The sequence below is a fragment of the Hyposmocoma kahamanoa genome, unplaced genomic scaffold (genome assembly GCF_003589595.1).
Source record: "Hyposmocoma kahamanoa isolate Upper Pololo Valley unplaced genomic scaffold, ASM358959v1 100021, whole genome shotgun sequence".
Taxonomy (NCBI): Eukaryota; Metazoa; Arthropoda; class Insecta; order Lepidoptera; family Cosmopterigidae; genus Hyposmocoma; species Hyposmocoma kahamanoa.
In genome coordinates this window covers 8,086,739-8,098,298 of record NW_020653200.1, presented here as the reverse complement: position 1 = coordinate 8,098,298, position 11,560 = coordinate 8,086,739, and the positions used below count along the sequence as shown (strand labels likewise).

The following is an 11,560-nucleotide window of genomic DNA, read 5'->3' as shown; positions in this document are numbered from 1 at the left end:
TGATTTATTAAATCTTTTTTCAAGGAAACAACTTTGGTATAGTAAATGAGTCGTCCATCAAAATTAATTACATTTTTTTTCGTGTTAGTCGACTCAGTTTTATAAAGGCATTGTACGGTACGAAAAAATCGGGACAGCCAAAGTTGGTGAAATTTCATAAAATATTTTTCATACAAAATTTATAAAATTTGCTATTTTATTTAATGTTAATAAATTCTGTTTCTTACAAGTTTCATTGTATAGGAAGAAAAAATCGGGATAGCAGAAGTTGGTCAAATTTAATAAAATGTTGTTCATTTTATATGAAAATCTTTTATTATTATTCTGGACCAACTTCTGCTATCCTAATTTTTTGTTCTAAACAATGAAATTAAAAAAAAAGATATTTAATTTTTTTCATGTTGTATGAAAAACATTTTATGAAATATGACCAACTTCTGCTGTCCCGATTTTTTTTCATTCCGTACAAGAGTGATCCCTTCGTAAGTCGATTAGCACAAAAAAATGTTGATCAATTTTGTCAATTGACTTTTGATTGAAAAAATTGTCTGCCAAATAAACTGTTTAAGACAGTTTCCTTGTATCTTCTATGTTTTCAAAATTCCCCATATTGTCTCATTTAAAAAAAAACACTCTGTTCAATATCAAATGACATAAATATTTAAACACCTCCTCCAGCTAAATTACGAAAAGTTTAAAGTTGTCGTTCATTTTACTTACAACAAGAACCACTATTGAAATAGAAAATAGAAACCATTTATTGAAACGTCACATTATAAAAATAGGCACAAACAAGTAATAAAAATAAAAACAAATATAATATAAAAAAATGCGTAGCAAACGTCTGAACAACAAGTTAACAATATACATACTATATTGACATGATTGTGGCTATGGCGTATGCACAAGGATCTCCATTCAGTTATAGTTCATTTACACATAGCATGGGTACGATGACGTTTGAGATTAAAAGATTCTAGAGGTAATAATAATAAAATAATGTAAGAGCTAAAATCGAATGAAAAAAAACTATTTAAATATTTATCGAGATAATTAAATCTTTAACGAAGAGTGAATTGATTTAAATACAATAATTTAAGAACAAATAATAAACAAAATGAAAAGGCTACAATTATTATGTTATAAGGTTACTAAAAAACTACAATAAAAAAACTGGAAATGCCACAGTATCCATCCTATGTGAAATGGACTATAGAAATCACAGCCAAGAATAGGCTGTGACGCTGGTTTAAAATGGATCCTGGCTGAGTGAGTGACAAACGTGTGCGTCGCATAGTGAAAATAAAATAAACTACGTCTTACTTGTGTCTTATGTGTACATCGTGTTATTGCAATGTATACTCATAAAAACATCGAATAAATACATAATCTTTGCAATATATCTATACATACAGTTATAAGTGTATGAATTGGGAAAGCAAATAGTTATTCAATCCCGTTATTATTTGACACATATTTAAAATCCATTTCGCCAAATATTTTAAACAAGATTAACTATTTTTCATAAAAAAGAATTCGACTGGACTTCAACATTTAACGACTATTATTCTTATGCAGTTACTATTTCGAAAAATGCTATGTGGAATTATGCTTATATGGTTATTAAATTAAATAAAAATATGTAATTAAATTAATTTAACATTGTTTTAAATATAATTTCTTTATGTCATTCTGTTACATTTGCCCCGAGTACAAGGTGTTGTGAACTTGTTATCAAGAAGGAAAAATTACAGTAGATATTTTTATAGTGGTTTCATTTCAAAGTGTAATTTCCTAATTTATTAACAAAACACAGCCTGTTTTATTCGGGAACCTGTTTGATGCACGGGCGCCGAAAGAGGCGCGGGAGAAGCACGGGGTGGGGTGCCTACTAACAAAATAATATTAACGTTATAATATTCATTGAACCTTTACAAATATAAAATTAATTAAAGTTTCCGACCATCAAAGACATAGTAACAAATCAAAAGTACGACTTTCTGATTTCCAGAACTATACGGCTTCCATCTCATGTTACCCAAAAATTTGCATTTTAAGTAAGTAGTGATGTTGAACTAGATTTGAACCAAATCTTGTTTCTCATCGGCTGCCTCCCGAAGTAGCGATCAAACTTGTTCAAATTTGCAATGGAAATATCTTTTTATTTCCCCTTTGAGCTTTCAATGTTTAAAGGGACGGGGAAATCAACTGCTTAAGGATGTTCAACTTCCTAGCGGTTGCCTTTAAGTTGTATAGGGAACATTTTTGTTAGTAATGTAAATGTCTTCCGAGTTACGCCAAGCTTTAAATTTTACTTTACGTCCACTTTAAAACATATACAGGGTGTAATCGTTAAGTGTGCCCAGGGGATTATTCCACAAATATAAGCGATATCAAAAAGCTTTAAACTGATAACGAAAGTACGTTACATAGTGAGTAAATCGACATCGATAACTTTCTATAAAATAAACTAGAAATATCCAAAATTTTTATTTTAAATGCTTCTATACATTTAATAAGACATCCATAGAGAGGCCTTAGTTTTCCTACTGTAAAAAGTTACAATAAGTTAACAGATGACAAAATTCACATAAATAAAGTAGTAAAACTATAGTTTAATTGAATAAAAATATAATGGCGTAGTCAATTATTTGGTCAAGTGTGAGTTGTCCATAAAATGAATAAAATTAATCAAATTTGTTTTAGTTCTGATCGACTCAGATTCTTATAACAATTATTTTCTTGTATAGGATGAAAAAAATAGGGACGACAAAAGTTGATCAAATTTAATAAAATGTTATTCATTTTGTATGAAAAAACTTTTAATTAAATTTGACCCACTTTTGCTGTCCCAATTTATTTTGTCCCATACAATGAAACAATCCTTATATGAAACTGACAACTCACACTTAACCATTATATTTTTATTCAATTAAAAGATAGTTTTATTACTTTATTATAGCAGTTTTGTAATCTGTTAACTTATTGTTACCTCTTAGAGTAGAAAAACCAAGGCCTCTCTACGAATGTCATATTCAATATATGAGAGCGTTTAATGTTAAAATTTTGGATATTTCTAGTTTATTTTATAGAAAGATCCGATGTCGATGTGCTCATTAGATAACGTACTTTCGTTATCAGTTTAAAGCTTTTTGATACCGCTTATATCTATGGAATAGTCGCATGCAGGGGTATGTAACAACTCTATAGCTAAAACGACAGATGTTAATGAGTAATAAGTCTTATATACAAAAACGTTACTCGATCAAGGCGTAAGTCAATTTTGCCGCAGTCTTATGTTATACATACAATATAACAAATTGCTACACATTCCTACGTATATTGTATATAATGTGACCCCTCATATACGCATAAAAACGTGTGAGTTTCTAGGGCAATTTTAAAGGACAACTTTATTGTATGTACGTAGGATTAAGATATATTTTCTCTCAAGGTGACGTGTATGTTATCGACTACAAATTTAATGTGACAATAAATTGGTAGATAAACAAAACCTTACCACCATCATTTACATAACTTTGTTTTATTTTACATGAGGTGTATTTAAAACAATGGCGTTTCAAATAAGCATCTCCATTTTGAGTTCAAAATAAAATATAGCCCTTGAAGATATTCAACAACTTTGATGATAAAAACAATGGCACAAAATTGTCGGACTCAAATTAGGTTCTGGTTAGTTGCGGCGTGTACGTGCTCTGTATTTCGAAGGTACCGTTCGATACAATGCAAAACATAGATTAAATAATAGTGACTTTTAGAAATATTATTTAAAATCTGAATTTATAAATATCTTTCACGTAGGAAACGAAACAATTTTTTCTTGCATAGTTTAGTTATATGTACATTACTAACTTATTTGCATAAAAAGTTTGAAATGCAGGTCATGTTGTGAGATTGTGCAATAAAAGTAAAATAATAATATAAAAGACCCTAAACATTAGTTTATGTGAAAAAACAAACATACTTATTAGATTAGATTAGATTTAGATCCGAGAAAAAAAAAATTTCATTTCCTATGTGTAACAATCGCGAAAACCTAAGAACTCTATTATCACACATGCTCATTCGAAAGTAGTAACAACAAAATGATGACATGACCGTGGAAGAGAAGCGTGACAGTATATAAGTATATATTATATTTTTTGTTCAGGCGCTGGCATTGGCACATTACACATTGAGTTTACATACAAATAATCTCCGTTTGTCCAATTGCTAGTAAGTCAATGAATTGCTATAATAATTTATCCATGAAATATGGATTATTATTTAAAGAAATTAATATTTTTAGGTGAGTAAAAAGTAAAAAAAAGTTTTTTTATATTTCATTGATATTTTAAGGGTTTTCTTTTTTTTTTACATGTTATACAAGTTTAATTTCAAGCGACTGTACAAAAACTGTCAAGTAATGATTCAATTTTAAAAGTGTTGCCCGGAACTTACACTGCGTTAATAATATATTATTTTTCATTACCTAGCAAAAGTGATATAATAATTTACAAAAATCTCATTAGCTAATAAATAGCTCTCTTTTTCACAAGTATTATGTTTTGTATAGCTTTTGTATAGCGAAATTTATTTCATAACTTTTAACAGTAGGTTTTTACAAGACACAGAAAAATATAGTACTATTATAAAAAATATATAGGAGCGTATGTTATTTATTTTATTACATTTTTAAGTACGCTTCTAGTAATTACTGTAGGCAAGGGCTTGCGACAATTTTTTGCCTTGTGTCCATTTAAAAATATAAGATTTTGTTTTTGTTCTAATCATGCAATGTTAATCGATTATATCGATAAATCAAATGGGCTGAACATAAAGCTATGGTTTCGTTGAGAATTGTGGCTAATGCGTGAGGGAGATCAAGTCTGTGGGGGAGCAGGAAGGCGGCTAGGGGGCTGGGCGGTTGTACCCGCGGTTTGCTCGAAACGACGCGCGCACTCTTCAATCGCCATAAGTGTGAGTGTTTTTGTCTTTCACCGCAAAACTCCCAGACAAAGACAGCGCAAAGTAAATTACTATAACAAAATTTTTGCGACTAATGTACATGTTTGGAACATAAAAACTTAGGCGAACTACTTTATTTATTGTACCTTTTTCTTTGCGAACACAAATTTGTTATCCTTAATTTCTACCTGGTTTTGTTTTCCCCCTTTTGTTGATTATATTTAAAAAAATAATGTTAAAAAGGGTCATTAAGAGCAGGGTTAATGATAAAAGATTGTATGGTGGTCGCGAATTGCGATAAGCTTTCAGCGCTTTCAGCAAGCAAGTGAGCGTGGGTGGCGGGTTGGGCGTGCGCCCCCGCTCCTCATGCCACAGTCGCTCCGCCATCGCCCATCAGTCGCCCCTAAGTCTCAGGTTTGCACACAGCATCCCTACACTTTATCGACTCACATTTTATAGAAATCGCTATAATTCCGCTAAAAACAACGTTTGTAGTATGTTCTAGGCTGTGTTGAATCAATCGATAATGTTATAGAGACAGAAAAAGTGGTAACAATGGTGTTCAACGAACGTTTCGTCTTGGTTAGTGCCGGCTTGTTTTTGTTACAATTTGGGGTATTGTCAGCGCAGAGTTTTCCTGTTGAAAAGATTGCTGTTGGTATGTATACTTTTGCATAATTTTAACATAGAATAATAGTTTAAACATTTCAAGTAATGAAATAAATTTGGTTGGTGTTTTGTTGTTGACATGTTTTTAATTGGTTGATTATTTACTTTATTTTGATAAATTATTAATTTTAGCTGTTTCGATAAGTTGATTCTAAACGTATGCATACTAATAGTTTGCATGTAAAAAGTTTAAGCATCAGTGATTTTACGTGTTTTGTAGCTCTGTCTCTTTTCAATTCGTGGTCTGAAAGCGAACCTATCGATTTTCTCCCTCTAGTCAGCGACGTATTGCTATTTCCGTCTCGGACTCTCTCGGATGTGTAACGTATATTAACAGCTCTTCGTGAATCTCGTGCTACCTCACTCAGCTTCCATAGAGTTGGTTTTTAGTTTATTAAATTTTTTATATAAACGCAAGTTGAAGTTAAGTTAGGTAATTATGTTGCAGAAAAAGTCTTTTACTTAACCGTTTATTTCTTTACTACTTTATTTGTAAGTCAATGCTACTATGGAAAAAAAAAATAGAAAAATAACTTTTGACTAAAACTGACATCCACTATTTACAAAACGAGTTAATACTGTCAGCAATCATAACTCTATTATGATTTTGGCCATTTTTTAAAGTGTTTTATTAGGTTCTAGATTTATTATGTGGAATTATGCTAAGTCACGTAAATAGAGTCGTACGATAACATTTAACTTCCTCCTTCTATCACTTTTGTCCCGAGGGTGCACAGAAAAGTATCAGAATCTATAATATACAATTACACTTGAATCTACATGAGAGATCATAGGCGCTCACGGAAAAACGAATGTAACTTATTTACATACCTTTCGTTTTGATTTAGATAGCATTTTACTTTTAATAAACTAGTTGCAAGCGAGTTTTATTCCGTCTTTCAAATAACGAAGCAGCATCTAAATTAAAAATTTTATGAGAACGCTTGTATTTTTTCAAATTGCACTCCCACTGTACTTGGTGAATAGCAAAATCTGCAAATGTCCTCAAAAGTACTTTACGGAAAATTCGACATTGGTAAACTCATTAAAATACACCGCCATTGAGCAAAAAGAACAAATTATTCTGCATGACGTCTGTAATTTATTTTTCGCCTCACTAGCTCGGAAAGGTTTTCTTTCTCATTAGAAATCTGCGCGCAAAAACGTTTACTGCACGCTAGCGTGGAAAAGGTGTTTGAAATTCGAACTTGTCATATTAAATGTATCTAGTTTTATTTAAAAAAAAGTTATTGATGTCGATTTACTTATTAGGTAACGTACTTTCGATATCAGTTGAAAGCTTTTTGATATCTCTTATATTTATGAAATAATCGCCTGGGCATACCTAACGATTACAGCCTATATATAGACAGACTTTTCGACGGCAATAGAACTCAAAATAAGATTATAACAATTCCAGAAAAGTATTTTGAAATATTAGAATCACAAGTGGAATATGTAAAATTCAAAAAAAAAAAAACAATAAAGCGTCGTAGTTAACGCCGTTACTGCCCATGAAAGTGTTAAGACCATGTCTAACGAATCGTCTCATGCATGAAGTAGCTCTTCAATATGGTTGATAAGAGTGCAGACTAGCTAAAATCTGCTTTTATCACTATACCCAAAAAACCAAATGCCAAGCGCTGTGAGGATCACAGAACAATCACTTTAATGAGCCATATCCTGAAAGTATTCCTAAAGATCACTCATTCTTGTATTCATCAAAAATGCGAAGAATATATGTATATCAGAGACACACAATTCGGTTTCAGGAACGACTTAGTCACTAGAGACCTGATGTCTTAGTTCAAAGATGTTTGGATATGAATAGTCTATTTATGTTTTATAGACTATGAAAAGGCATTTGATAGGGTTCGCCATGAACATCTGATTCAGATGGAATTTAAAGACTTGACCTCAGAACTATAACCAATCTTTACTGGGCCCAGAAAGCAATGGTATAAGTGGAAGACCAACTACAAATAAACTGAAAGGAAACGTGGCTTAAGACAAAGGTGCATATTATCACCTGTTTTATTTAATGTCTTCATTAACAGAGCCTTTACATGAAGCCGAAGAGGGTATAGTGATAAACGGAGAACTCATTAATAATATACGCTACGCAGATGATACTATACTGATTATGAGAATATCGCTGACCTACAAAAACCGCTGAATCATGTAAATGTAGCAAGCAAAGTAACAACTATGGATTGAAAATCAACACAAAAAAGACAAAATTTATGGTCGTATCTAAGACCCCAGTAGCGAATGAATATTTGACTTTGGAAAATAATCCAATAGAACGCGTACACCAATTTAAACACCTCAGTAGCTACGTAAATGAACACTGGGACTGCGTAAAGTATCGCACTGAAGAAGCACGGAATGCCTTCTTGAAAGTGAAAAAGATTTTGTGTTGTAAAAGGTTCAACCTTAAACTTGACATACATTTGATCCTCAGTTATATCTTCAGTATCTTGCTGTTTGGTATGGTGTGTTGGACCTTGACCAAAGGATTATGCTCAAAAGAGGAGTCCTTTGAGATGTGGCTGTACAGACGAATGCTTGGCATATCGTGGATACAAAAGGTCACCAATAAATATTGAGATTCTTCGTCAAACGGGAAAAAGTTGGAGATACTCAGGACAGATAGCTACTGGATTTTTCAACTAATAATGCAAGGTAAAAACGAGGAAAGCAAAGTCGTGGCAGAAGGAATGCCTCGTGGTTGAAGAATCTGAGAAACTGGTTCCACTTTAGCTTACGTTTCCTCTTTTGTGTGGCAGCTTCAAAAATAAGAATAGCCTGATGGTCGCCAACCTTCGTAGAGAAGCGGCACACTAAGAAGAAGAAGAAGACGGGACGAATGTCGCTCAGAGCTTTAAATCGTTTAAGTACATTTACTTAATAGAATCAACATGAATGGAAATGGAATATAAGCCTGATTCTGAACTAACACCATATGGAGAACCGCAAGGGAGTATTTCAAAGACAGATCGAACAAGTCGTGCACCTAATGTCAAGCTACGAGTACACGCCTGATCATAACAGTTGCAGTGCCACTCAGAGCTTCAAATCGCATATATCTGACTATCACTACCGCTGCGCCCGTCATGTCACCCTCCGACATTAAGTTATATGATGCCTATGATCAATGAGCAAGTTCCTTGTGCCTATAATTTCACCAGCACCCTTACCCTTCAAAACTGAAACACAGTAATGCTGTAAATTACTGTTTGGCGGCAGAAATCGGTAAGGTAGCATGACTTCCCTGAACGAACTCTTTCACAAGTAGCTCTACTGGTAATAAAATTAGGTAGGTAAATTTAATAACATATCTAATGTTATTAAATTTAATATTTACCGGATCAGTTCCTAAAACTGCAAATGAAACTTTACTATGAACCTTTTATTACTTATTTCCAACAGCGTACAGAACCAAAATATCTTTATAATAATGAAAACAAAACCTTAATGTAAGAGCATTCCTACTGGTAATAAACAAATATTTTACGGCAAATTTTGCTGGAACAACACTTCATTCTAATTTATTCTTCAAACTTCTGGACACTGCATGACAATGTCTTATGCAGGCATTATAAATACTGTGTATGGTTTTATTGGAAGTTTCGAATAAGTAAGACACTATATTACAGTAGCTCAAAACTATGTAATTGCAGTCCAAAGACCTCGTAGCAATGTCGATATAATAATATGGCCGAATTCTATATGTGTAGTAATTTAATGGTCAAAAAACATTTATTCAATGTACAGTCAAGAGCACGTCAAGCTTGACACTTTGTACTTTGGACCATTCTTATCGTAAGGAGCATCGAGTTGGATTTAAATCATATGTGTCAAGCTTGATGTGCTCTTGACCCTGTACCTACCGTCTGTGTGCTCCTTAAATTATGTTACCATTTATCACCAAACCCAGATTTCTCTCGAGAACTCTCTTTTAAACAGAAAAAGGATTTACGTCGGTCTTAATTGTTGGTTATCCGATAAATAAGGAAGGTTTACTCGTAAATGGCTACATTCTTATTCGGCGACCGCTGCAAATCGCAACTTAAATTATGTTTGCTGCTTAAATCAAGTTTCTAACAAGTAATGGGTAACCGGGTTAACGCCTTTATCTACAATTGCACGAAGTACAGTAGCAGGTCTGATGTTTGTAAACCCGTCCATCCTTGATTTCTTTGGAATACGTAGATGAAACAGCAGCGCAATGCGATCAACTAAGGAATATTCCACAAAGATTTTATTTACTATTGCTCCAGTAGAGAGCATGACATAGCTTGACCATTTAATTAATAGATTCCTATAGACATAAGTTGACAAGTTCCATGTGCCTGTAATTTCACCACCACCTTTACCCTTCAAGCCGGAACACAGTAATGCTAACATTACTGCTTGGCGGCAGAAATAGGTAACGTGGCAGTACTTCCCTGGACGAACTCTTTCACAAGGAGCTCCACTGAAATCAATTATTATTATCATTATTGCTATTATTTATAAAAGTTCATTTTTAGTTTTAAATGAAATATTTTATTTTATTTAAAATTATAAATGAACTTTATTATTTTGTATTTTATACATTTTATAAATGTATTTTATGATTTTATTTAAAAGCTATGCATAATTAATTATAAATTAATTATTGGTTGTTAATTATTAACAATTAATTAACTGTGAACTGTGCTTTAGTATTAGAATAGTTTTAAGTGTTGTACTTGGTTGGTGCGTTTTTATTGTGTCATTATCAAGCAAATAAAATAATTTAAACAATAAATTGTCAAATATGACACGTTCGGAAAAAGTGGTGATACTGACACAATCTAAAATGTGAATGTAATTACACTGTCTGGCTTTGCAAAGTTGCCGGCGGTAACCTTCTGGGAATTTGACCTAATCATGTTATTAATAATTGACACCACCTAACAGTTAGTTTCTTTTTAACCGACTTTAAAAAATGGGAGATTCTCAAACCAAGCATATTTTTTTGTGTGTTTGTTAAACAGCGCACAAACACTTTATATTTGTGAGCCGATTCTCATGATCCCATTCAAATTTCTAGAAAAATATTCCACCTCTAAGGGAGGCAGATTAGTGGATGAATTCGGTTTATTATAGACTATTTTTCAATGACACATTTCGAATATCACAATAGCGTTGGTAGGCTAAGTCAGTGTTGGTTCTCGTCACACGCTGACAGGTCCGATTGTGTAACTCTTTGATACGACTTTGCGCATTTTTTAGTTTAAAAGTACTCAAGGAATTATTTTTAACGGACAACTTAAAAATTTCACCATTTATTTTGTTGATTTTCAAGTACTGTGGACAGTAAGGTAAATATCCTAGTGGTTGACGCTTTTAGACGGAAAATCAATTGTTTTTCACCATTGAGTTACAAATAAATGGACGACGGGTCTAATACAAAACCCCACGAAACAAAAGTCCCAAGTCAGCCTATTTAACCGTAGTGACATGTCAAGGAATATGAAAAAGCTAAAACGTTGAATTTAAATTGTAATGTCATCGCATTCCTGTCTAATTTTGCTTGCTTCGCTGTCAGTCGAACAAACGAAGACTAAAGCGTGAATGACGCTCTGTATACGATTTTAACGCCCTATAAGTTCGGACACTTTTTAGCGCGGACCCGCGGTCAATGTTCTTCACAAAAAATGTACTTCATTATCAGTCATAGTGACCACCAGGGTATGTTAACATATTGAACGGTTTGTCATTTATCTTCTAGAAACTATAAAATTGAAAATAATCATATTATTATTAAAACATTCCAGTTTTCCGCCTCCTCTAAAATTGTATCGTACTAAACGTTGAAATTTTGCGCCAGTGTTATACGTACATAAATTATAATAGGGGTTAAAGTATGAAATTGCCGATTTGTACTGAAAAT

General features: G+C 32.7%; 1 protein-coding gene across 1 annotated transcript in view; it reads left to right on the top strand.

Moving 5' to 3' along the window:
• Window positions 1-5,523: 5,523 nt before the first annotated feature.
• Window positions 5,524-11,560, top strand: part of LOC113240682 (glutamate receptor 1-like) — a 76,553-nt gene continuing 70,516 nt past the window's right edge. Inside the window, exon 1 of the mRNA XM_026478059.1 lies at window positions 5,524-5,626. Coding sequence (XP_026333844.1) covers window positions 5,524-5,626 — 103 coding nt within the window. The remainder of the gene's footprint in view (window positions 5,627-11,560) is intronic.